Source organism: Pseudorca crassidens, chromosome 10 (assembly GCF_039906515.1).
Source record: "Pseudorca crassidens isolate mPseCra1 chromosome 10, mPseCra1.hap1, whole genome shotgun sequence".
Lineage (NCBI taxonomy): Eukaryota > Metazoa > Chordata > Mammalia > Artiodactyla > Delphinidae > Pseudorca > Pseudorca crassidens.
Window position 1 is genome coordinate 54,955,560 of NC_090305.1, and position 27,769 is coordinate 54,983,328.

At 44.9% G+C, this 27,769-nt stretch overlaps 1 protein-coding gene across 1 annotated transcript in view; it reads right to left on the reverse strand.

Moving 5' to 3' along the window:
* Window positions 1-323: 323 nt before the first annotated feature.
* The window catches only part of SUSD5 (sushi domain containing 5), a 39,376-nt gene continuing 11,930 nt past the window's right edge, over window positions 324-27,769 (reverse strand). The window contains exons 3-5 of the mRNA XM_067753615.1: window positions 25,158-25,276; window positions 14,977-15,165; window positions 324-3,481 (exon numbers count right to left, since the gene is read on the reverse strand). Of these exons, the coding sequence (XP_067609716.1) occupies window positions 2,187-3,481; window positions 14,977-15,165; window positions 25,158-25,276 (1,603 nt within the window). The 3' untranslated portion in view covers window positions 324-2,186. The remainder of the gene's footprint in view (window positions 3,482-14,976; window positions 15,166-25,157; window positions 25,277-27,769) is intronic.

Genomic DNA, 27,769 nt, shown 5'->3' on the forward strand with positions numbered 1-27,769 from the left:
AGATGGAAGGAGGAGGGAGGGGGCAGGAGCTCTGCAGACTCTCCAGAATCCTGTTGTGGGAGGTTACATGGCTGAGAGTTAGGCTTAGAAAGGGTGGTCTTAGATCCAACAAGTATTAAGACATTACTTTCAAGACTACTAGGGAATCCTTTATAAAAAACCACTGTGATGTAACGCAGATATAAAATACACTAAGTAACTGTTTGGGGAAATAATTATTTATTTAAAAAATGTCAGAAGCTTTGTGTTAATGGATCCCCACCCCCAAATTTTTGTGAGCAGTAAACATTTACCAGTCTCAAAACACACATGATGACATACAATTTAGGTTTACAGTGTTTTTTATTTTTGTTTTTTTGTGTGTGTGTTTTTTGCGGTACACGGGCCTCTCACTGTTGTGGCCTCTCCCATTGCGGAGCACAGGCTCCGGACGCGCAGGCTCAGCGGCCATGGCTCACGGGCCCAGCCGCTCCGCAGCATGTGGGATCTTCCTGGACCGGGGCACGAACCCGTGTCCCCTGCATCGGCAGGCGGACTCTCAACCACTGCACCACCAGGGAAGCCTGGTTTACAGTGTTTTTAAGCATTCCGTTTCTACGTGCATTATTAGATCCTATAACATTAATTTAGATGACACCAAATCAATAAAAACTTAAAAACTGATGTGTTGGGTTTATTTTTCAGTTCTATCAAATAATACATTTGCATGTATTATTTATTTGTGATAAATTTATTAATACATTTGTATTAATATTACCTATTTTTGAGTTGGAAGTGATGTTTTGGCAGCCTCAAATGCTATCCAGGGGCACAGCGATGCCTGACCTCCGTGCAAGACAGACCTCAGGTGTTCCTCATCGGTGCCTCCAGAGCCTCAGCTGGCCTCAAAGCTCAAAATTTATGTGCTTGTAAGCCTGTGGTTCAGTCTTGAGCATGCATCAGAATCACCTGGAGGGCTGGTTAAAGCACATATAGCTGGGCCCCACCCCCAGGGTCTCCACTTCATCTGGGGTGGAACCAGAGAATTTGCACCTCTAGCAAGTTCCCAGGTGATGTCGATGCCACTGGTCTGAGGCGCATGCTCCGTCATCATAAGCGAGATGTGCTGAGTCACCATAAGATGATCGAGATGCCGTGAACTGGGTGCACAGCAGCCATGCGGAGTCCATCCTGCACTCAGGCTGTTTCTAGAGGGCTCAAAATCGCCACAACAGGGTAAGGTACAGATTGTCACAGGTCATTTCATATTCCTTTTCAATTCCTCTGCTTCTCTATCAGGTAGGTACCCATGCTTGATATCCTAGCCCTTGGCCCTCTTGAAACATTTTTTTCCTCCTAGCTCATTCTCTCTTCCTGGAGTTCAGAGGAATGGTTAATCCTGAGAAAGGAAACCGAGGACTGAGTTTTGTTAGTCCTGGCAAAAACTCTAAGACATTCCTAGGCACAGACTGGTCAAGGACAACCAGGCCACTGCTTCTGAGAGGAAATGGTGCTTACCGGTACAAAACAAATCTTGTTTTTTAAAAAACGATGGGCTGTCCCACAGGATGGAGGGAACAGGGTGGATGTGTGTCCCACCACTCCTCCCCTCCCCACCCAACCAAACATCTGTCATAAATTCTTTCCAATTTCAACAAACAATTTTTAAAAAATCTCAACGCTTCTAGACTATGTCCTGGTTCTTGGCTCATATGCCCTCAGCAACGTCACAGCATTAAAAGGAAATAACCCATTATTCTTCCATATCCCACTCCCAGCAATTAAATATCTATATCCGAAATAACACCACTCTCAAATGCTTTGTACATCACATCTATTTCGAAAATTTCATGTTGCAATCTCAGTCATTTTCTTTCTTAAAAAAAAAAGAAAAGACAACTGTATGATGAAGAGGTGAGTTTTGACCTCTCACTGGAATTAGGAAGCACAGGTCTGGGATTAGTGCAACAGGTTCCAGGGCAGATGGTCAAGGGGATGCTGAGGTGTGTGAAGATGCCACCAAAGCCTCCCTGCCCTGCCAGGTGCCTCCAGAGATGCTTCTCAGCCTAGAAAACAAAGACCTGAGAAAAAGAAGATGAGCCCTACTCCACTTGTTTCGTGCGCTAGTGAATTGTCAGGGTTTCTCAATGTGATATGTCACAGTTTATCTTCCTCCCAAGGGGCTTCGGGCGAGCCCCCCAAGGTGGCTAGACCTTCTCCATCTCAATCTGCTGGTGGTAGTGACCAACCTGCCGCTGGCCAACATTCAGCTTGTACACGGAGCTCTTGTGCCGGCACCTGCGGTAACCCCACACGGCCCCCATGCCTGCCAGGAACAGCAGCAGGCACAGGACCGTGACAATGGTGGCAATGATGGGGCCTCTGCTGAGGCTGCGACACTTATCCCCTACGCAGGACTCCAAGGTTGGAAGAAGCTCCTCGCTTGCACCTGGGCCGGGGACTTCCTGTCCCAGGAAGTCCTCAGACAGCAGGTATGGAAAGGTATCCTGGACCTCAGGGGCAGTGATTTCCACTGGAGTCCGGGTGGCCGCCGTGACAGTTGAGGGAATGAGGTTCGACGTCTTGTGGATGGCGGTTGTCACCGTCTCCAGGATAGAGCTGGTGAGCTCATAGGGTAGGGTGGACATGGGAGGCTTCTCTGTGGCATATCTCCAAGGAACAGTTGACTGGTCCCTGGTCAAGTCACCATCCCCCTTGCTGGGACTCTCAGTTTCAGACACACTCATGGGTCTGAGAGCCAAAGCTTCTACATCTAGAGTTTGAGTTGGAAGAACTGAACGGTTGGTTGTGTCCTCATTGAGTGTGAGGGTGGTACTCCTGGGCTTCTTAACTTCCACAAGAGCAGGCTGATTGGGTGTAACTAGGACGGTTTCTTCCAGCCCTACTGATCGATTGCCCTCGTCCTTCTCTTCCTCCTCTTCTGCCTCTGTCTTCCTCCAAGCCCCATCGGTCACAGGGTAGCCATCTAACCAGGCCTCATCGCTGCTGCTCACCATTGGGTCACCTGCCTTGCCGTCATTCCTGCCCACAAATGGCCCCAAGGGACCATCAGTGCTGCTGTAGATGACCCTAGTTTCTGGCTTACCTGGGACCGATGTGGTGCCACTGTGGTTGTCTCCAGCAGGAAACTGCTTTTTGGTGTCCTCGTCCATCTCCTTTTCCAACTCAGGCTTGTGGAAGGTCTCATCAGGAAACCAGAACATGTACTTCTGGTTTTGTCGGGATCCTGGCAGGTCTGTGGGGACACCGCTCCCAGTGCTGGGCAAACCTGTGGTTGGCGCAAAAGCTGTATCCTGGGCTGTGTCTTCTTTCCCCACAGAAATAGAGACCAGATGGTCCTGCTCTGGAGCCTCCTCAGAGGCTTCTCCCTGACCCCTGTCCTCTTCTGCCTCTGTCCGGGAATCCTCCATGAGCTCTCTGAATGACACAGATCTGTCATCAGGAAAATTATCTTCATAGTCAATATGTACCTCACCCTCATCTGGAAGGAAAGAGGGAAAAGCCTCATTAAGTCCGAGGTCACAGAGCCAGCGTGGAACACAGAAAGGGAAACCAAAAGCATGAGGACTAGAACAAATGAAATAAAACTGTTATTCTCAGATGCTATGACTGTATCACAGATAAACCCAAAGAACCTATATACAAAGTGTTAAACAAATTAACAGGCAAGTTTATCAAGGAAACTGGGTCTACAGTCAACATAAAACATCAACTTTATCTCTATATACCAGCAATAAACAGAAAACAAAAAATTTAAAAGATACCATTTGCCATAGCATAAAAAAACCCCAGACTCCTAGGAATAAATCTAACAAAAGATGGGTAAGATTTCTACATAGAATGGTACAAAGTATTTCTGAGCAAAATTAAAGAAGACTTAAGTAGTGAAGGCTATCCTATGTTAGTACAATGGAAGTGTAATTGTTAAGCTGTCAATACTGCCCAAATTGATCTATGTAGATTTAATACAATCCTAATAAATATCTCAGACATTGACAAGCTGATGCTAAAATTTATGGAAATGCAGAGGGCCAAGAATAGACAAGGAAAAAGAAAAGCTGGAGCATGCAAACTACAAGATTTCAAGATTAACTATAAAACTGGAGTACTTTTTAAGACTGTGTGTGGTATTGGCGCAAAGACAGACAATGGAATTACATTAACTTTAAGAACTTCTGTTCATCAAAAGCCACCATGAAGAGAGTTAAAATGCAAGCCACAGAGTTGAAGATAATTGCAACACATATAGCCTTCAAAGGGTTCCAGAATTTATAAAGAACTCCTACAAATCAATAATAAATAGGCAGGGACTTCCCTGGTGGCATAGTGGTTAAGAATCTACTTGCCAATTCAGGGGACACGGGTTTGATCCCTGGTCTGGAAAGATCCCACATGCCGTGGAGCAACTAAACCCGTGAGCCACAAATACTGAGTCCGCATGCCACAACTACTGAAGTCTGTGTACCTAGAGACCATGCTCCACAACAAGAGAAGCCACCTCAAGGAGAAGCCACCTCAATGAGAAGACCGCGCACTGCAACGAGGAGTAGCCCCTGCTCTCCACAACTAGAGAAAGCCCGCGCGCAGCAACGGAGACCCAACGCAGCCAAAAATAAATCAATAAGTTTAAAATAAATAAATAAATAAATAGGCAGACAAACCATAGAAAAGTTGGCAAGATACTTGAATCAGAACATCACAAAAAGGATATCTAAATAGTCATTTAACACATGTAAAGAGGCTCAACCTCATTAGTAACAGAGAAATGCTAATTACAGCCATAATGAAATGCCATTTACATAGCACCAGAATGGCTAAAATTAAACAGACCGAAAATTCCTAGTGTAAACAAGGATGCAAAGCACAGCAATTCCACTCCTAAGTATGTACCCAACAGTAACGTGTGGACACGGTCACCAAAAGACATGCACGAGCATGTTTATAATAACCAGAAACTAGATACACTTCAAATGGCCATTAATTGCAGAAATGACACATACACTGTTGTACATTCATACAATGAAAATCTGGACATCAATAAAAATGAACCAACCCCTGCTTCCCACGACATGGAATCTCACAGCCATAAAATTGTGCAAAAGAAGCCGAGCACAAAAGAGCACATTCTTTTGGGGGTACTGGCAGCATTCTACTTCTTGACCTGCGTGGTGGCCAAATTTCTTTATTTTTTGATAATTTATTAATCTGTTCCCTTATGATTTATATGTATGTTTTTTCAAACTTTCTAAAAATTGAATGAAAGATCTTTAAATTCTATAGTGGTTTACAATTTTCAACAGTTTCACACACGATTCCATATAATCTCATAATAACCCTTTTATTTTTATCTTCTACCCCTATGTTGCCCCTCCCCCTTCCCTCTCCCCACTGGTAACCACTAGTTTATTCTTGATATCTGTGAGTCGGCTTCTTTTTTGTTTTATTCACTAGTTTGTTTTATTTTTTAGATTCCACATATAAGTGATATCATTGAATGTATGTTTTAATTAAATAAAAAAGTATCTTTTGAAACTCTGATTTGCTCTTTGTAAGACTTCTGAGTTGTGAGATGTGCTGTGAAGCATCCTGAATCCAGCTGAGTGAGAAGGAAGACGGGCCCCACAGGCAGGAGCCCCGAATGTAAGGACAGCTTGGTGAGGTAGGAACCATGCTGGTTAGGAAGGTCTCAAGTAGCTGTGTCCTCAGAAGAGAGCAGCCCGCTGAGCTTGCCCCTCTCAATGGTCTTTGAAAGTTACATCCTACTACAAGACACAATTATTTTATTTTAAATTTATTTTTAATTTTTTTGGCTACAATGGGTCTTCGTTGCTGCGCGTGGGCTTTCTCAAGTTGCGGTGAGCAGGGGCTACTCTTCGTTGCGGTGTGTGAGCTTCTCATTGCGGTGGCTTCTCGTTGCAGAGCACGGGCTCTAGAGAGCACGGGCTTCAGTAGTTGCGGCAAAGCTCAGGCTCAGTAGTTGTGGCGCACAGGCTTTGTTGCTCTGCGGCATTTGGGATCTTCCCGGACCAGGTCTCAAACCTGTGTCCCCTGCATTGGCAGGCAGATTCTTAACCACTGTGCCACCAGGGAAGTCCAAGACACAATTTTTTTTTTTTTTTTTTTTTTTGTGGTACGCAGGCCTCTCACTGTTGTGGCCTCTCCCGTTGTGGAGCACAGGCTCCGGACGCGCAGGCTCAGCGGCCATGGCTCACGGGCCCAGCCGCTCCACGGCATGTGGGATCTTCCCGGACCGGGGCACGAACCCGTGTCCCCTGCATCGGCAGGCGGACTCTCAACCACTGCGCCACCAGGGAAGCCCCAAGACACAATTATTAAATAGAAAGATTTCTTAGGCTCTTGTGATATAATAACATACATATTTGGTCTTTGGTTCCTGGCACAGAGCTCCTAAAACCCTTGGAATTTCCTGCGTGATGGGGGTGACAGGAATATTTTTTGTTATGCATAACAAGTTTCTTTGACCATACCTGAGTTATGTTAATGAGGTGACTCTGTGGGCCCCTAGAGAGCTTCAGGTTGGGGGCTGGTTGTCAGAGGAACCAACCACGTGATTAGAGGGTTGGACCTTTCAGCCCCACCCCCACCTAGGGAGAGGGGCTGGAGATTGAGCTGATCGCCAAGTCCAATGATGTAACCAACCATACCTACATAATGAAACCTCTATAAAAACCCTTAAACTACAGGGCTTCAAGAACTTCCAGGTTGGTGAATGTGTCCAACGTGCTGGGGAGGAATACACCCCAGGTTCAAGGGACAGAAGCTCCCGTCCTCGGGATCTTTCCAGACCTTGTCCTATGTACCTCTTCATCTGGTTATTCAACCTGTATCCTTGTAATATCCTTTATAATAAACTGGTAACTATAAGTAAAGTCCTTTCCTGAGTTCTGTGAGCTGTTCTAGTAAATTGTCAAACCTGAGGAGGGGGTCGTAAAAACCCCCAATTTATAGCCAGTTGGTCACAAGTCCAGGTGATCTGGATTTGTGATTGGCATGTAAAGCAGAGGCAGTCTTGTGGGACTGAGCCCGTAATCCATGGGTTCTGCACTAACTCCAGGTAGGTAATGTTAGAATGGAATTGAACTGTAGGACGCCCAGCTGGTGTCCAGAGATTTGCAAAATTGGTTGTTGGTGTGAGGGATCCCCCTCCACTGCCCCCCACCTCACCACATTTGGAGTCAGACGTATTCTGCAGGTGGAAACAAAGCTCAGGAGTTTCCCCCTACTTCACTCTGCACCTTAAAAAGGGCAAAATGCAAAGATCTCCAGCACCAAGGTCTGGATGGAATGCTGAGGTGTGGTGTGTTCCTGGGCTCTGAAACTGGATTAGTGGGCATTTGGTTTATTTCTAATAAGTCTCCTTATCTTGCTTATTTAATGACTTGCAGAGTTATAAACACATTTAAAAATCCTTTCTGATCTGCTCCTAAAAGTTAAGCCCATTCATTTTACTTTTCATTATTATATTTGTGATCTTTGATGTTACTACTATGACTCGATGAAGGCTACTTTGTAGATACTAAAACCCCCAGCAGGTGGAAGAAGTTAACTATATGGTGACCAGGCTGTAGCCATGACATAAGCTGCCACAATTCTGAGAACTGGCCTCAAAGAAATGGGAACAAACCGACCCTGGAACTGAAGATTAACTGAACCTAAAACAATCAAGATGATGGTGATCAGACCACCGCCTGACCAATTTCAAGATGACGGTCAGAGCTGACTGTGCTGTTCCTGCATGTAGTCCCCACCCTCTGCCTATAAAAGCTCTTGCCCACTGATTGTCAGTGGGGGGAGTCGGTCTTTGCACAGGAGACTGGCCTCCCCTCTCGGTTGCTGGCCTTTGAAATAAAGCAAACTTTCCTTTCCGTCAACCTTGCCTCTTTATTGGCTTTTGAGCGGCGAGCAGCTGGACCCACTTTAGGTTAAGTATTTGGCGCCCAACTGGGCTCTCGCGATATCTGGCTCCCGGGGTTTTCCCGACCAGAGCCGCCGCCATGAAGACTCGCCGGGATGGCTGCGAGGAGCTAGTTGCTCGTGACTCGCTGGCCCTGAGAGGGGGTTTGGGGGGACGTTCATAGCAGCTGTCGAAACTATTTGTTTCGGGGATTCTCCCTGTGTCTTCCCAGCTTGGCACTGGCTGCCAGCGTACGCTTTCCCTTGGTGGAATGGAAAGATGCCTCTGGAAGAGCTGACGAGCTCCGAGACCGAGGTAAGTTCACTGGTGTGCACCCGGCAAGCTTCTCTTTTGAGCACCAAGTGCTATTTGGGCATTTTGCCAATTGGTTCTGACGTGTGTCTGAGGTTGAGGACCGTCTGTGTTGGGAAGTGTTTGTTTGGGACTCCATATTGGTCATCCTCTCAGGGTATTTGTGATAGTTCTGTCTTCTGGTGTGTGGACAAGTCCTCTCTGCCTTTGTGTCCCCAGCACTCAGCGTGGTGCTTGGCACATAGTAGACACTCTGGAAATATTTGTTGAATGAATAACCGCGTGAATGAAGAGGTAAACAAGTGAGTGATGGAAGCCCGTTTTGATCAAGCTTGTTTCAGTCTGGAAGTCCGTCAGCCAGGGCATTATTTGGTGCATGACAGTAGCAAAGAATGGTAAACAACCTCTTAGTCCTAGTACTGAGCATAATCAATGTGGGCTAAATTCCTTCTCCCATGTAACCCAGCCCATGAGCTTCAGAAGTCAAAAGGCACCTGGAATATGGGCAGGACGTGAGCCATTTTCTCCTCCCCCCTACCTTCTTGTGCAGGAGATACTGGCCTAGCGTATAATGTTAGAGCTGGGGAATTGGGATAGGTCAGCCCACTCTTGCCTGGTGGGCCTGGACCCTTATGGCCAGTCTGAGGGTGTGTGTGTGTGTGTGTGTGTGTGTGTCCGTCCGTCTGGAGGTTCTGCCTTCAGAGCTCCCTGAGCCTAGAGCATCCCTGGATGGCAGCCCAGGGCCCAGAGCCAAGCTCTTCCTGTCTGCCCAGGTTCTCAGGTCAAGGTCTGGCTCAGAAACAGGCTCTCACTGTGTCACAGTTTCGCCAAAACCTCAAATGAAGACACAGACACCAACTGTTTACAAAGAGTCTACTCATGACAAAATATCCCAAGCCTGTTTTTCCCTTCTTGAGTCACAGTAAAGTTTGTTGCTCACTGAATGTCAACCCCAAATTACACTCTGCCTCAAGGTGGGGAACATCAGCCCTTTGCCTGCTGAGGTGTAATTTCTCTCCCCTCCCTCTGCTCCCCTGAGTCTGCGCTCTCCTTAACCAACCCTCCAGCCCTCCCCTCCCCCACGCTCTCCTGAAAGCTGGGCTGGCACAACACTGGGCCTCCTGATTTAGACCAACGGATCCAGGAAATGTAAACTCCATGGGCTCTCTTGGCAAAAACCAAGTCATTCCCTGTGTGTTTAGATTTAATTGTTACTTTAGGAAAACCAAAGACTACACATCAATAGAAATCAGGAGTAAAAAGAAAAGAGTCGCCCAGGTCGTGCCTTTATCAGGGGCAGAAGTATACAGGCCGGGGCCCAGAACCCTGGGCTCTCCCAGGGCTGCCATTTTTCATGTTGTTGCATTTATGGAAGCCCACGCATGCCTTCTTTTTCCCTCTGGTCTTGGCTACACAGCCTTTAAAAATAGTAATTTTGAAAAAGACAACCAGACAAGCCAGAAATAACCACTGGTTCAATGAACCTCTGAACAAATATGGCAATATTGACAAAGAGATTCTAAATTCAGTCCAGTCTCTGGCTTTTACTCTATGAAGGAAGTCTAGAAGATGGAGAAAAACAGAAATGGAAGTTAATTTAAGAAAACAAAAGATGGGCTTTAGAAATGAGGGAAAATAGCAAAGGAACTTAGTGAGGGAACAGCTAGTTTACAAAGCAAGCCCTGATGCTTTTTAGAGGCCCCTGGAGAAGCACACAGCCATCATAAAGATGTTGGAATGAGACGTGCCTGGTTTTAATCTTGGCTCTGCTTTTTTTTTTTTTTTAATAATTCTTTTTTTATTTTTGGCTGCCTTGAGTCTTTGTTGCTGTGCGCGGGCTTTCTCTAGTTGAAGTGAGCGGGGGCTACTCTTTGCTGTGGTGCGCAGGCTTCTCATTGCGGTGGCTTCTCTTGTTGTGGAGCACAGGCTCTAGGTGCGCGGGCTTTAGTAGATGTGGCATGCGGGCTCAGTAGTTGTGGCTCGCGGGCTCTAGAGCGCAGGCTCAGTAGTTGTGGCGCACAGGCTTAGCTGCTCTGCGGCATGTGGGATCTTCCTGGACCAGGGCTCGAACCCGTGTCCCCTGCATTGGCAGGCAGATTCTTAACCGCTGCGCCACCAGGGAAGTCCCTTGGCTCTGCTTCTTTCTGGCTGCCTGACGCAGGAAGTTACTGAACCTCTCTGTCCCTCAGTTTTCCCATCTATCAATTGGAGCTGGCCATTTCTACTTTCAGACTTGTGAAGATGAAATGAAATAAAGTGTATAAAACTCCTCTTACAGAAAGGAACAGGAGACTTGGGGAAGATGAAAATGTTCTGTATTTTGGTTCTGGTGGTGGTTTCATGGGTGTACAGATCTGTGACAACTCAGAGACTTTTATATTTTAAATGGTTACTGTTTATTGTATGCAAATTAAACCTCAGGAAAGTTGTTTAAAAAAACAAAACAAGAACAAAAAACAACTCCCAAAACAGAGATGACATGGAACAGGTTTGGCATGGTTTACGACAGCTCTTTTCTCAGTGCCCAAATGGGGAATGGGTCTTGTTTCCATAGCTGCAACAGACCAGGGAAGGGAAAAGGAGTAGCTGTCCATGTGTTGTTGGACTCAGAGGTGGCAGGGCTGGTAGAGTGAGTTCAAGCTTGGTGTCACTCACTTTCCTGATACTACAGAAAGCACAAACAGAACCATGGAGCTTGGAGTGGAAAATCTTAAAGGCTTTTCAGAGCCTGTCTTAGCAGATACCCTTTGTCAGGGCAAGTTGTCTTTTTTTTGGCCACGCCATGTGGCATGTGGGATGTTAGTTCCCTGACCAGGGATTGAACCTGTGCCCCCTGCAGTCGAAGCTCAGAATCTTAACCACTGGACTGCCAGGGAAGTCCCCAGGGCAAGTTTTAAAGGAGGATCAAGGGGCAAATCAGAGAGCAAGGGTCTATGAGTCTCTCCCTTCCTGGGGTAATTGCAGACCAGGGTAGAGGCCATAGGACCACTGGGTGCTGAGTCAGGAGAGGGCAGAGCTGTTGAAGGCAGTGAGCCCCCAGGACAGCAAGTAGGGGAATGGTCAGTGTGCCCAGGGAAGCACGTGTGGCACCATGATCACGTGGCCAGGGGTGGCCACTCGGAGTGCTGGGAGGTCAGAGACTATCTAGGGTACAAGTGGCCAGAGATGGATATGGCCTTGAAGATATGGGACTTGGTATAATAAGAAGCCCAAAGAAAACCAAATATAGCATGGAAATCTGTGCACGTGTGTAAGGAGCAAAGCACCAGGACTTTTCTATAATTAGGGCAACAACTAACCATAATTGGATACCAAGAACATTAGAGAGGTATGACAAACATTTCGTGCTACCCAACTGGGAATGGAAACCAACTGTGGATTCAGGTAGGAGAATGGAAAATAAAATGGCCAGACCCAGACCTGGACTCTAGGAACCAAAGCTAGAGAAATACCAACACGCAGAGGGGAGAAAATGGCAGTTTAAGAAGTCCCCACCCATTCAGGTTGATGGTCAAGGCTAAAGTCCCTGTGCTAAGTGAGAGATTTCACCAGCACCACTTGAGGCTGGACCATAAGGTCAAGGTGAACATACAACCTGGGTGGGCAGTGTGTGCCTGAGGCACCCTCCTGCACTGGCCACTCACTGACCACCCAGGTGGGCGTGCCCCTGTGCATTCATGCCCGCTTACCATTCAAAGTTTAAATTTCATCATGCTCATTCAGGCAGTCCCCACTTTACTAATTTTTCTTTAAACCACTGCTGTCCTGAACTGATGCTTTAATAAGCAACTAAGTTCTCCACTGTAGTGGATGCTGTTGGTGCTCATGTCCCCTTTCCCAGACCAGTGCACCCATCCGCCAGCAGCTGTGAGCGACGGCAGCTGAGGGTTCACAGCTGCCACTCCTCTGGAGGACTGCCCTTGGAGGAATGGGAGCCTCAGTTAGGGCAGTTGCAACCCGCCTTGCCCTCCGTGCACAGCAGCCTGCAGCCAACGACAGACTAATATGGAGGAACTCAGGCCGGTCCCCTTGCTTCCAAGTGGGACCAACCCTGTGGTGCAATTCATGCTCCCCAGCTCCCCAAGCGATCAGGCAAAGCAATGATCCAGCTGAGGCCACATCCTTAACTCCTCCCTCTCACCTTCCCTGCCTCCCTTATTCCCTTTCTCCCCCAACAAGCCATGCACATCTGAACAGGCTCCGCTTTTAGAGAATCTAACCCAAGTCATCTAGCCAGTCTTCAAGATGCCCAAACAGTGACAAATTCGAGTGAAACAGTCTTCCTAGTAGCCCTGAGCTCCTAAGCTCCAGCTCATTCCTGTGCTCGCTGCAGTTCCGCCCAGGTGCATCCCACTCCCCAGCTACACACTGAAAACATGAGGCTACCAGAACCTTCGTAGGCTGTGAAACCAGTGCACACTTTTTAGCTTCCATTGACTGGACCTGTGCAGCCTTTGAGCACTTTTCCCACCTGGGAACACACACTTCCTTTAAAATTTCACCTGGGACACCTCGTTTTCCAGCTTTCCCTTTTACCTCATCATCTACTGCTTCTCTGTCTCTCCTAAGGTATTCAGTTTACTAGTTTCCTTTAGGGTTGGGACAGTTTTGCTCAACGTTGATTACACAGTACCTGGGACCCTGCCAGATGAAGGGAGGGGGACAGAGTGAATGAATGAATGGCCAATAGGCCGTAGAAGGAATGTTGTTGTCCAAACCAAGATGGGTCCAACTCCAAAACCCTTGTTCGGCCCACCCTCTCAAGATGACTTTTCTCCAACTGAAGCAGTTCCTTAATCAAAACAAGTTGGTGTTCACTGGAAAAATACATGTAAGGTGGAATCAAACACCTGGTGACAATATTCTTGTAACACACACACACACATTTATAATAACACAGATACTTTAAATGTTAAATCTATAGAGTAATGAAAACTATAACGGTCTGTATATTCAGCTAAGTGTAGAAACCAGAATTCCTGCCCAGCAGCTGAAAGCTCCAATGACTCTGCTTTGCGGTGAGAAAGTAAACACCATTTCAGACACACAAAACCTTCATTTAGTTCTCATTCTACTGGGGCCAGTAAACAACCCCTTTGAGTGGTGGACGTGCCTCGTGGGATGGTGAAGCCTCGGTGCCTCGCCAGAAACACAGCCAGCCCACTGACACCTCAGGGTGAGCCTGGGTCTGCTTTGAGGCGACACATGCAACAAGCAGGAAGTCAGGTCTTATGCCTCTTTTCTCAGACAGGTGAATCCATCGGAACTGGCAGCAGCTCCTGCCTGCCACAAAGCGGCAGCAACAGAGGAAAGTTCTAGAAAATGGCTCAAATTGTGTTTCAGGGACTTGTCCCACTCTGTAACTTTGTTATTAGTATGTGACAAGCAAGTAGGAAGTTTTTAGAAGCTTTTGTAACAATTTGACAGGGGAATTTTATGTCTATTTAAGGAAAATTTTTATTTATATCTAGAATATCTTTCCTTTAGTTTTATGCTAACTCATTTTTATTGCATTTTTACTAACGTGTCAGTCTATCAATAACAAGAAAACACATTTTTAATTGTGCACAGAGAGTTTGAGACAACAAAATCTCACTATTCATCAAAAAACACTCCAAGAGGAAAAAATAAGCCACAGAATGAGAGAGAAAATTTCAACACATTAAGAAAGTTTTCGTAAAAAAGAAATCCAACATTAACGTAAATAAATCAATTAGAGAAATGGGCAAAAATCTTGGACAGACACTTACTGAGTAAATGCTAATAGCATCTGATTAGATAAGTGCTTGGGTAGAGGCATGGGTTTTACAGGTCACCATGGAGTAGTCACCAGATTGGTGAAAAGATAAAAAGTCTCACAATCCTGAAGGTTGGTGAGGATGCTGGAACAGAGCTCTTATACACAGCTGGTGGGAGAGTAAACTGGTCAAAACACTTTAGAAAACTCTCCACGTAAGCTGGACACACACCTACCCCATGGGCAGCAACTCCACTGCCAGGAACCAAAAGAAATGTGTTCACATGTGAAACGAATGATGTGGAGGAGAACGATCACCGCAGCGTAAATTTTCGACAGTCACAACACGAGAACAAGCCAAATGACCACCAGCAGAAATAATGGGTGGTGTATTCACACTATAGATAGTAAACTGCAATGAACCCAAAAAACCACAGCTCAGGCAACAACATGGATGAAGCTCACAGACAAGACAGCACCCTAGTCTCATCATGGTTCTCCCATAGGATCTGCCGGACATTCTGGGGACCAACCGTCCTATAAATTCAGTAACGTTGTGGTGCTGGAGTCATCCCCCTCTATAGCGGCAACCTCCACTTGGGACCCAGAGGTCATGGGGGATCAGGAAGGTGGGCTCTGAAGGAGTCTTGGGGAGAAAGGAACCTTGTGAGGTCAGGGAACAATTCAGGGTCTGGCATGAGGTCCATGGTGTAGGAGTCATAGGAGAGAGTGATTTCTGCCATTGGGAGAATTCCCAAGGGGGCTGGGCAGGGGTGGGATGCAGAAGCCTCGCCCCCAGGCATACGATGATGATGGAATGGGGACATCTGGGGGAATCAGATCAAGTTTCGGGAGCTAAATGCCCAACAGGAGTCTTTTTAACCTCAGCTATAATTTTATTTAGACTCACGGGGCAGCCCAAGGAGTAGAGCAAGACAGCAGGGCAGCAGCAGAAAATTCCCATCAGGAGGAGCGGTCCATACAGCTGTCCTGGAGTTATTTTCCTGCTTACCTTTCCCGCAGGCCTGGACCAGGCCATACCACTCCCCGCAGCTGTTGCACAGCAAGGTGAAGGCTGTTTCGCGCCGGCCCGTCACGTGGCCGGGGGCACAAAGGTACAGCAGCTCATCCCCCATCTCCAAGCCCGTGTGGCCCTGCAGGATGGTGTGTGGGAAGGAAGGTGGGTCTCCACACGGCTTCTCTGAGGACAAGGAATCACAATAAGTTTTCCCAAACTCTGCAGAACTTTTTCAGCCTGGGAGGAAAAAACAAACTTAAAAAACAACCCCTTGAGACTTCCCTGGTGGTCCAGTGGTTAAGATACGCCTTCCAATGCAGGGGACGTGGGTTCGATCCCTGGTCGGGGAACTAACATCACACATGTTTTGGGGCAACTAAGCCCATGCGCTCTAGAGCCCACGCACTGCAAAGATCCTGCATGCTGCAACTAAGACCGGCTGTAGCCAAGTAAATAAATACTGAAAAAAAAGAAGCCAGTAGAGGAAGTATAATGGAATAATATAAAATATTGGGTTAATCCAAAAGGAACGGAACAATAGAAGAGGAAAAACAAAAAGCAACCCCCTCTCCCCCATGGGTGTTGCCTGCACCTTAAACTGAGATCTCCTTCACCCTGGCATCCCCAGAACCTGGCAGAATGCCTGGCGCAGATGAAGCACTCAAAAAATACTTGTTGAATGAATAAAAGTGCTACAAAGTGCTACAACTTTGTGTTTTTATTTATTTTTTTAAAAAAGATTTATTTATTTATTTAGCTGCATTGGCCTTCGTTGCAGCGCTTGGGTTTCTCTCTAGTTGTGGCATGTGGGCTCCAGAGCGTGTGGGCTCAGTAGTTGCGGCACACAGGCTCTCTAGCTGTGGCCCACAGGCTTAGTTGCCCTGCGGCATGTGGGATCTTAGTTCCCCGACCAGGGATCGAACCCACGTCCCCTGCATTGGAAGATGGATTCTTAACCACTGGACCACCAGGGAAGTCCCACAACTTTGTATTTAAATGGCCAGGCAATATTATCCTCTAATGTCTCCTTGAAAGGCGGACCCAGAGACACTGCCCAGCAGCAAGTGGTACTCTTTGTGAAATGCTGAAAAATTACAGACTGTAGAGTAGAGGATGCCTCTCCCCTCCCCCAACCTCGACCCTGATGGTAACACTGTTACCGGTTTGGTATTTACAAATAAATACTGATGGAGATGCACATAGGTATACTACATATGTAGCTGTGTGTGTGTGTGTGTGTGTGTTATTTTTTATTGGAGTAGAGTTGCTTTACAATGATGTGTTAGTTTCTTGCTGTACAGAAAGGTGAATCGGTCATACATATACATATATCCACTCTTTTTTAGATTTCTTTCCCATTTAGGTCACCACAGAGCATTCAGTAGAGTTCCCTGTGCTTACAGTAGGTTCTCATTAGTTATCTATTTTATACATAGTAGTGTATATATGTCAATCCCAATCTCCCAACTTATCCCACCCTCTTCTTCCCCACTTGGTAATCGTAAGTTTGTTCTCTACATCTGTGACTCTGTTTTTGCTTTGCAGATAAGTTCATCTCTACCATTTCTCTAGATTCCACATATAAGCGATAATATATGATATTGTGTGTGTGTGTTAACGTAAAGAGGATTATATCATATTTATTACCGAGTGCCTGCTTTTTAAAAAACTCATAAACTAAGTTTTGGAGCAGGTTCAGGTTCACAGAAGAATTGAGTGGAAGGTGCAGAGATTTCCTATGTTCCCCTGTCTACCCAGGCACAGCCTTCTCACTATCCTGTACCACAGTGGTACATTTGTTACAATCCATGAGCCTACATTGACATGTCATTATCTCTCAAAGGCCACAGTTTACATTTGGGTTCACTCTTCATGTTCTACAGTCTATGGGTTTTGATTGTATAAACCCAATCTATGGGTTTTGAATATATAATTGCATACATCCGCCATTGTAGTATCATACAAAATAGTTTCACTGCCCTAAAAATCCTTTGTGCTACACTTATTCATTCCTTCTAACTCCTGGCAACCATTAATCCTTTTACTGTCCCATAGTTTTGCTTTTTATAGAATGTCATATAGCTGGAATCATACAGTACATAGCCTTCTCAGACTGGCTTCTTTCACTTAGTAATAAGCATTTGTTTCCTCCATGTGTTTTCAAGGCTTGATAGCTTATTTCTTTTTAGCACTGAATAATATTCTATTGTCTGGAAGTGCTACAGTTTATTTATCCATTCACCTACTGAAAGACATCATGGTTGCTTCCAAGTTTTGGCAATTAGGAAAATAAGCTGCTAATAAACATTCATGTACAGGTTTTTGTGTGAACTTAAGTTTTCAGCTAATTTGGGTAAATATCAAGAACTGTGATTGCTGGATCGCATGGTAAAAGTATGTTTAGTTTGGTAAGAAACTGCCAGACTGTGTTCCAAAGTGGCTGTACCATTTTGCACTCCCACCAGCAATGAATGAGAGTTCCTGCTGTTCCACATCCTTGTCAGCATTTGGTGTCATCAGTGTTCTGGATTTTGGCCATTCTACTAGATGTGTAGTGGTAAATCATTGTTTTTTGGTTTTTTGTTTTAAATTAATTAATTAATTTGGCTGTGCTGTGTCTTCGTTGCTGCACGTGGGTTTTCTCTAGTTGCGGCGAGCAGAAGTTACTCTTCGTTGCGGTGCACGGGCTTTTCACTACGGTGGTTTCTCTTGTTGTGGAGCACGGGCTCTAGGTGTGCGGGCTTCAGTAGTTGTGGCTTGCGGGCTCTAGAGCATAGGATCAGTAGCTGTGGCGCACGGGCTTAGTTGTTCTGCAGCATGTGGGATCTTCCTGGACCAGGGCTCGAACCCGTGTCCCTGGCATTGGCAGGCAGATTCTTAACCACTGCACCACCAGGGAAGTCCCTCATTGTTGTTTTAATTTGCGTTTCCCTGATGACATATGATGTGGAGCATTTTTTCGTATGCTTACTTGCCATCTGTGTATCTTCTTTGGTGAGGTGTCTGTTCAGGTCTTTTGCCTATTTTTAAATTGAGCTGTTCATTTTCTTAATGTTGAATTTCAAGAGTTCTTTGTATATTTTGAATAATAGTCCTTTAGTAGATATGTCTTTTGCAGATATTTTCACCAGTCCGGGGCTTGCCTTTTCATTCTCTTGACACTGTCTTTTGCAGAGCAGATGTTTTCAATCTTAAGTAAGTCCAGCTTAACAATTACTTCTTTCATGTATTGTGCCTTTGGTGTTGTATCAAGAAAGTCATCACCATAAACAAGGTCATCTAGGTTTTCACCTCTATTATCTTCTAGGATTTTTGTAGTTTTGCATTTTACATTTAGGTCTGTGATCCGTTTTGAGTTAAATTTTGTGAGGGGTGTAAGGGCTGTGTCTAGATTCTTTTCTTTTGCATGTGGATGTTCAGTTGTCCCAGCACCTATATTAAAAAAACTATTTTTGCTCCATTGTATTGCTTTTGCTCCCTTGTCAAAGATCAGTTAACTATATTTATGTGGGTCTATTTCTGGGCTCTTTACTCGATTCCATTGATATTTGTCTGTTCTTTCACCAATACCACACTGTATTGATTTCTGCATCTTTATGTCTTTTAAAATTTAATTTTAAAAAGATTTTATTTTATATTGGAGCATAGTTAATTAACAATGTTGTGTTAGTTTCAGGTGTACAGCAAAGTGACTCAGTTATACATGTATATGTATCTATACCTTTTCAGATTTTTTTCCCATTTAGGTTATTACAGATTATTGAGCAGAGTTCCTCCCTGTGCTACACAGTAGGTCCTTGTTGGTTATCTAATTTAAATACGTGTACGTGTCGATCCCAAACTCCCAATCTATCCCTCCCTCTAGGTAAGTCTTGAAGTTGAGTCATGTCAGTCCTCCAACTTTGTTCTTCTTGAATTATGAGTTAGCTATTCTGGGTCTTTGTCTCTCCATATAAACTATAGAATTAGTTCATATCCACAAAATAACTTGCTGGAATTATGACTGAGATTGCATTGAATCTATAGATCAAGTTGGGAATAACTGCAGTGGGATTATCTGGGCTGCCCAGCAGCCACTCGAGCCCCCAGGGATGTTCCAAACCCAACTCATTCTCTGAAGCACTAGGACAAGGGCTCACCCAGAGCTAGTCTCCCCAGAACCACTGGTATCTCAGATTTGTAGCCCGTGCTCCAGCTATTTTCTCTGCAGTGTCCTCTTCTCCTTTCCCTAACCATTATCCCCACAGAACAAAATCCTTCAAATTCCACCTCAGCTGCCACTGCCTCAGGAAGTCTCCCTAATTACCTTCCTCCTCTGTGCCATGGAAACTCACTCATCTCTTACTTGTCCTTATACACCGTCAACTCTTTGAGGGTGGAGAGGAGTCCTCTCTCTCTCTCTCTCTCTCTCTCTCTCTCTCTCTCTCTCTCTCTCTCTCTCTCTCTCTCTCTCTATCTATCTATCTATCTGAAGCACCCACAAGTCTGAGCCCTGCTTTGCATTACCCTGGACAAATAAATGAAAAATTGGCCAGTGCCAGGTCAATGGTAATGAGTGCAGACTCTTCCACACTCCCTCGGGAGACCCTGAACTGGATAAGTTCTATCAGCTGCTCAAAGCATTGCAGTTCATTGGTTCCAGTCTCCCATCGTTGCTGGAATTTCCCCAAAGCTGATCTTGAGGCACAGCGCCTCCTCAAGCAGATCTGGGAGGTGGCTACTCTCAAAAATTCCTGCTCACCTGAGAGGTGAGCATTCAGTTCTCTTTTAATTTTTGGCCACACTGCAGCTTGGGGGATCTTAGTTCCCTGACCAGGGATCGAACCCATGCCCCCTGCAGTGGAAGTGTGTAGTCTTAACCACTGGACCACCAGGGAAGACCCTCAGCTCTCTTCTTGAAGACATAAAGGAAGGGAATCATTCCATTTCTATTTTTAAGGGAGATACAGGTAGGAGTAACGTATGCAGGGGAGGTGAAATACAGTGCTAAGAAGGTGAGGTGGGCTGGCGGGGAGAGCAGCCAGGCCAGCCCTGGCTTAGAGGGGGAGAAACAGAAGCACACCCTTAGTGAGCCTTGGGTGCTACAGGGAGAAGGTGAGAGGAGACCTGAAGCCTCCAGACCCCATGCTGTTGACTCCACAGACAAGATGCCAAGAGAAGCAGAGCCAGAGAACCCAAGTGGAGGCAGCTCATTTCATCAGCATCCAGTTGGTTAAAAAGAATTTCACTTATTAAAGTGAGGTCACCACAGGGCTGGAAATTCACTGTCAGTGAAACAAAAATACTGAAAGGAAACAGAGAAACGTCTACATTCACGATGAACTTTATTTCAAAAGAGAAACACAGGAGGCAGCTTCCTGAACATTCCACAGACTGTTTTCCTTCTGGGCTCTTTATGAGGCACATGTCTGCCATTTTTGGAGTTAGCACCCTTCATGCTTCCTGTCTTGCCAAAGAGAAGCAGCAGCCCAGGGCTAGGTGCAATTAAGCATCATCAGGAAAAAGGCAACCTTTAGAGGTGATACTGCACCTGGGTGTCTGCTGAACCAGACCTCACGTGCACTCCCCAGGAGCCTCTTCTTGGCTTCTTAACCTTCCTTTGGCACACAGATTTCCCTTGGTGAAGTATAGTTGCTTTACAGTGTTATGTTAGTTTCTGGTGTACAGCAAAGTGATTCATGTATACACACACACACACACACACACACACACACACACACACACATATACAGTAGGACCTTGTTGTTTATCTACTTTATATGTAGTAGGTTTTTAAAAAATATTTATTTATTTATTTGGTTGTGTTGGGCCTTAGTTGCAGCATGCAGGATCTTTCATTGTGGCGCGTAGGCTTCTCTCTAGTCGTGGCGTGCGGGCTCCAGAGCACGTGGGCTCAGTAGGTGCAGCGTGCGGGCTTAGTTGCCCCACGGCATGTGGGGGTCTTAGTTCCCTGACCAGGGATCGAACCCAAGTCCCCTGTATTGGAAGGTGGATTCTTAACCATTGGACCACCAGGGAAATCCCTATATGTAGTAGTTTTTATCTGCTATTTTATATATGGTAGTTTGTATATGCTAATAATCTCTAATTTATTCCTCGCCCACCCCCCTTCCCGTTTGGTAACCATAAGTTTGTTTCCTAAGTCTGTGAGTCTGTTTTTATTTTTGTAAATTAGTTCATTTATATCATATCTTAGATTCCACATATGAGTGATATCATATGGTATTTGTCTTTCTCTGTCTGACTTACTTCACTTACTGTGATAATCCCTTGTTGACTGTCTACAAGGCTCCCCTGAGGAAAAGTGAAGAGCCATTTGGGAGCCATTTACATGCTCTTTCTAAAGAAGGAAAGGCAGAGGAACAGGGACAGGGCTCTCTCTCTGAGGGATCATGGGGAATCCATCCTGCTTTTCTGGAAAGTCCGAGAGAGAGCAGCCCTCTGACCCTAATCCCACCTCAGCATGCATTCCTGAGCCCCTTCATCACCCATCTGAAGCCTCCTCACAAGGGAGGGCCTCCTCCTCAGGCCCTGTTGGACCAAGACTCCAGTTTTCCCCACGCAAGCCTCTCCGTGTTGACCTGGAGGGGAGGGGAGGGGGGCAAGCTAGGCTCAGGCAAATTGCCCTGGATGCGGGGCTCTTGAGCGCTTTGACTCCCACACAGGGCTCACTTGCTAAAATGGCATCAGTCCTTACATAGGCATCGTGGATTTGCTTCATGTTTTTGTTTTTATTTTTGCTGTTTTGTTTTGTGCTTTCCTGTTGTTGTTATTGTTGTTTTGGGAGGAGTATGTAGATCATTTGGGGGGAAATTTTCATTTTCATATAATTTCAAAGTTACAGGAAAATTTAAAAAACAAGAAACTCCCATAAACGCTTTATCCAGATTTACTAATGTGTTTTCATTTTGCCCCATTTGCTTTATCATTTTCTCTCTCTAGATAGATATAGATATGTATATATATATATATAGAGAGAGAGAGAAAATATGTATCATACATAAACACATACATGTATATGTTTACATATATGAATATGTACATATGTGTATCTATATCTGTAATTCTTTTTTTTTTTTTTTAATTTTGTCTGCTCTGGGTCTTTGCTTCATTGCAACACACAGGCTCTTCATTGCGGCACACGGGCTTCTCTAGCTGTGGCGTGTGGGCTTAGTTGTCCCACGGCATGTGGGATCTTAGTTCCCCAACCAGGAATCAAACCCATGTCCCCTGCATCAGAAGGTGGATTCTTAACCACTGGACCACCAGGGAAGTCCCTGTAATTCCTTTCTGAACCAGTTGAGAATGAGTTGTAGATATGATGTCACTTTGTCCCTAAGAACCTTGGTATATATTTCCAAGAACAAGGATATTGTCTTACATAACTGCAGTAGTTACCAAAATCAGGGAATTTAAGCATTGATACAATACTGTTATCTAATTTAAATCCATATTCAGATTTCATCAATTATAGCTGTTTTCTCCTGGTCCAAAATACAATCTAGGATCACAAATTACATTTAGTTGTCAAGTCTTTTTAGTCTATTTTAATCCAAAACAGTTGCCTTGCCTTTCTTTGTCTTTTTTTTTTTTTTTTGCTGCACCACGAGGCTTACAGGATCTTAGTTCCTCAACCAGGGATCGAACCTGCGCCCCCTGCAGTGGAATTGCGGAGTCCTAACCATTGGACAGCCAGGGAATTCCCTCTTTCTCTTTCTTATCCTTGACATTTTTCTTTTCTTTTTTTAATTTAATTTAATTTATTTTTGACTGCATTGGGTCTTCGTTGCTGCATGCAGGCTTTCTCTAGTTGCGGTGAGTGGGGGCTCTTCTTCCTTATGGTATGCAGGCTTCTCATTGTAGTGGCTTCTCTTGTTGCGGAGCATGGACTCTAGGCGCACGGGCTTCAGTAGTTGTGGCTTGCGGGCTCTAGAGCGCAGGCTCAGTAGTTGTGGCGTGCGGGCTTAGTTGCTCCACGGCATGTGGGATCTTCCCGGACCAGGGCTCAAAACTTTGTCCCCTGCACTGGCAAGTGGATTCTTAACCACTGCACCACCAGGGAAGCCCTCCTTGACATTTTTAAGAGTATAGGCCAGTCATTTTGTACGATGTTTCTCAACTTGAGTTTGGCTAAAGCTTCCTCATGATTAGATTCAGGTTGCACATCTTTGGCAGGAATACTACTGAACTGAAGTTGTGCTCCTCTGAGTGCAGTATATCAGGAGGCACCTCTTATTGGTTTGGCAATAACTCAGTTTTGGAGTCACTGTCATGGTTTTAAACTTGGTGCCCTATAGGATGTGAACAGATGTTTCCAACCTCTGGCTTCATGCACTACAGTTGTGGGCAAAGGGGCATACACTTGCATACACAACAACCTGTTTGAAGCTTGTGAGGTGGAAAGCCCAGGATCTCCTGTTGTATGATGAGGAACACATGGCTCAGTGCCTGCCCCCCACCCATCACCCCAGTCAACATCCAGCCAACACCCAGAAGCAAGGCCCCTACCCAGCAGCTGACTGCGGACTCGTGAATGAGCCCAGCTGAGGCCAGAAGAATAACACAAATTTTTGCCCTCTCCCCAAAATAGTGAACTAAACAAACAGTTGTTTTAAGCCACTACATTTGGGGGTGGTATGTTACACAGCAAAAGCTAGCTGCTACCTCTTGTTCATGGGAGGAAAGAGATCAGACTCAGAAGCTCCACGTATCCATTTGAGATCACTAAAGAAAGAAGGTCATGCTGGTTTTCCTCTGGCTCTGTCCTGTCTCCCTCAGGGATCTGAACCTTTGCCTATGTTTGAGATTCAAAGGATTGTTTTCATTTACTTATGTGGTTTTTTTTAAAAAACAAACCATGGATGTTGTTCTCCCCCGGGGCTTTCCATGACCACATCTTTCAGTTGCTTGACTGCAATCAGCAAATGTACAACCCTTCCTGGAGGGAGATGCCATGGCAGCAGAGAAGCCTACCGCCAATAAACATCTAACAAGCACCAGCCAGGGCTGTGGGGTTCACTGTGGCTCTTTGATTTGCCAACTCCTCTGACCCCTTCCCTGGAGATTGGGATTTGGTGCCTCTGGGATGTAGCCTGAGGGTTTGCATTTCTAATAAGTTCATCTGGTATTTCTTATCATCAGAGAGCTTTGGGAAACTCTGCATTAGAGAACTAATTCTCAAACTGGGCTACATGTTATAGTCACTGAGCAGCTTAAAAAAAACCCAATGTCCAGAACATTTATATCCAAATCTTTAGGGCTGGCACCCAGGTATCAGTAGTTCTTAAAACTTCCCAGATGAGACCGGTGTGTAGCCTGGCAGTACCTGTGCTGATTTCTATGACTGATGAGTAAGCAGCTTGCTTTCTCCCCATTTTCACGGACATTCCCTTTCAGCAGCATATATTTCTGATAATGAAGGTGTACTTTTTCCAGTGCACATGAAACGCTGCCCTGGAGACTCCTTTATGGTTTTCTCCTCACTACTCAGCTGATTTCCCAGAAGGAAGTTGTATTTTTCTTTCTAGGAGCAGTTTCCTAAATCCTATAAATTTCCTTTTGGGAAAAAAGGATTTTTTTTTCTTTTTAGAAAAATTTCCACCATGAAGACAGACCAAAGGGTAAGTGGTATCAGCAGCTGCAGCACATGCTGTCAGGGGTCTGTCCATATTTCCTAGATCCCTTTACCATTCCCATGCACAGGGGCTCTGGGTGAGCATCTGTGCATCTTTGTTGGAGGGTGACTCAGCTATCATAACTCTTTGTCTGAGCACACTGAAAACCAGAAGAGTCTGGGAATTTATATCTCCCTGAAGCAAGCCCTTACACAATGACTGACAAGTTCAGTGGTATCAATACCCCTGTTCTCTCACCCCTGATCAGGAAACCATGGTGACCTGTGGTCACTGTCTCCAGAGATTCCCTGCAGGATTGAGCCAAAGTTACCCCCCCACCTCACAGCCACTGTGGACTTTGCTTAGTGCTGCACCATTGCCTTCCCCCTTCCTTTCCCTGTCCACTTCCCCACTGCCATGTTGGCTTTTCTTTGGAAGTCTTCCTGATTCATGATGTTCAGTGTATCCTCATCTTAAGGTCAGTTTCTAGAGAACACAACCTAAGAGGTCAACCCCCACGAGCACACCCTCTGAAACCTTTACAAAGGCTCTGGCACTGACCTTCATCCTTAATACACAGGGCATTGTATGTGCCACCAGGAACTGGGTTGCTTTCAATTCGCACATCGATAGCTCTCATGATTTGCTGTTCACCACTCCCCTTGCTACACATGGTTGTCCTAAAACAGACAAAGAAGACACTGGGTTAGGAGAACTAACCAAAACTGGGAAAGAATTCTTTTCTGCTGTCAGCTCTGAATCAGCAGAGATTTTCCTGATTGAGTTTTGGCTGAAAGTATCAATATGATGAAGTATCAATACTCTCCCCAGAAGTCTAAAAGCAGGAAGTTATAGGTGGTGCTTGAGTTGAGGTTACATATATCAATTCAAGATTCAGGGGCAATACATTGTTGATCTCTTTTAGTATACACTTGGTTTTTATTTCATAAAATTCTCTTTATTAGTTGTCTTCTTTTGAGGGGGTTTGTTTTGCTGTTATTTTCGGATTTCTTAAGATGGATCATCGGTTCATGAACCTTCAGCCTCTTTGCTTTTCTAACACAAGCATTTAACGCTTTACATTTTCCTCCAGGTATAGCACTAGTGGCATCCCATGAGTTTGAGTATGTTATATTTTAATATCATTCATTTCTACATGTATGTAAATTTCCATTATAATTTATTTTTGCCCCATGATTTATTTAAGGATATCTTTTGTAAACAGCAAATAGTAGAACTTTAAAAAATCCACCTGATGGTCCTTGTTTTCTAATTAGAGCATCACATCTGCTTAATTTAATAACAGATCTCTTTGAATTTAAATCTGCCATATTTCTATTAGTTCTGCCCATTCTTCTTCCTTTCTTCCTCTCTTTTCTTTCCCGTATTTTGATTGTTTGAATTCCTTTTTGGCAATCTCTTTTTCTTCTGTATTGGTTTGGAAGTTATATGTTCTTTTACTATTCTTTTAGTGGTTACCACAGAGGTTATAACACTCTTCCTTGACTTATTAAAATTTAATGTTACTTTTTTTGTGTGTGTGGTACGCGGGCCTCTCACTGTTGTGGCCTCTCCCGTTGCGGAGCACAGGCTCCGGACGCGCAGGCTCAGCGGCCATGGCTCACGGGCCCAGCTGCTCCGCGGCATGTGGGATCTTCCCAGACCGGGGCACGAACCTGTGTCCCCTGCATCGGCAGGTGGACTCTCAACCACTGCGCCACCAGGGAAGCCCTAATGTTACTTTTACTCTCTTTCCCAACAACACAATTTAAAATACTATGTATTAACATACTTAAAACACTTCCTGACTGATATACCATTTTTTAGTGTTTAGTATTACTGTTACTGCTGTATATAATTATAGATCTTCCTCAACTTACAGCGGTGTTATATCTCCAAAAGCTCATTGTAAGTTGAAAATATGGTAAGTCAAAAATGCATGTAACACACAAAACCTACTGAACATCAGAGCTTAGCCTAGCCTACCTTAAATGTGCTCAAAACACTTACTTTAGCCTACAGCTGGGTAAAATCATCTAACACAAAGTCTATTTTACAATTAAGCATTGAATATCTCATGTAATTTATTGAATGCTGTACTGAAAGTGAAAAAGCAGAATGGTTGTCTTGGTACAGAATGGTTATAAGTGTATCAGTTGTTTACTCTCATGATCACAAGGCTGACTGGGGGCTGCAGCTTACTTCACTGCCCAGCATCATGAGAGAGTATCAGACAGTATATCACTAACCTGGGAAGAGATCAAAATTCACAATTTGAAGAACAGTTTCTGTCGAATGCATAATGTTTTTGCACCATCATAAAGTTAAAAAAAATTGTAAGTTGAACCACCGTAAGTCAGGGACCATCTGTACATAATTCCAATTCACCCCCATATTTACTTTTTCCACTCATCCCTTTTGGCATCTCCAGCCATCCACCTGCAATTATTTTCCTCCTGCCTGAAGAACACCCTTCAGTGTTGGGTTTTTTTTAGTGCAGATCATGTATGATGAATTCTCTCACCTTTTGTCTGTCTGAAAATTCTTTATTTTACCTTTATTCTTGGAAGATATTTTCTCTGGATATAGAATTCTAGGTTGGCAGTAATTACCTTTCAGCACTTTGAGGGCCTCATTCAGTCGTCTTGGGGCTTTCATTGTCAAGTTTATTGTTGCTCCTTTGAAGGTACTCTTTCTTATTATTACTTTTAATAGTTTTTCTTCATATTTGATTTTTACCAGTTTTACCATGTCGTTCCAAGTTGTGAAATTATTTTATGTATCCTACTCGGGCTTTGTAGGGCTTCTTGAATCTGTGAGTGGATGTTTTTCCACAGTTGTAGCTAAGTCTCATATTGCTTTTGCTTCGTCTTCTTTCTTTTCTCCTTTTGGAATTCCAGTTACATGCATCTTCTTTGCCTTGTACTCTTTCTTCTATATTTTCATCCTTTTTTCTTCTGTTCTTTATTCTGGACATCTTCCTCTGAAATACCTTCCATTTCATTAATTTTGTCTTTGACTCTTAAAATCAGCTGTTGGGGGACTTCCCTGGTGGCACAGTGGTTGAGAGTCTGCCTGCCGATGCAGGGGACGCAGGTTCGTGCCCCGGTCCGGGAAGATCCCACATGCCGCGGAGCGGCTGGGCCCGTGAGCCGTGGCCGCTGAGCCTGCGC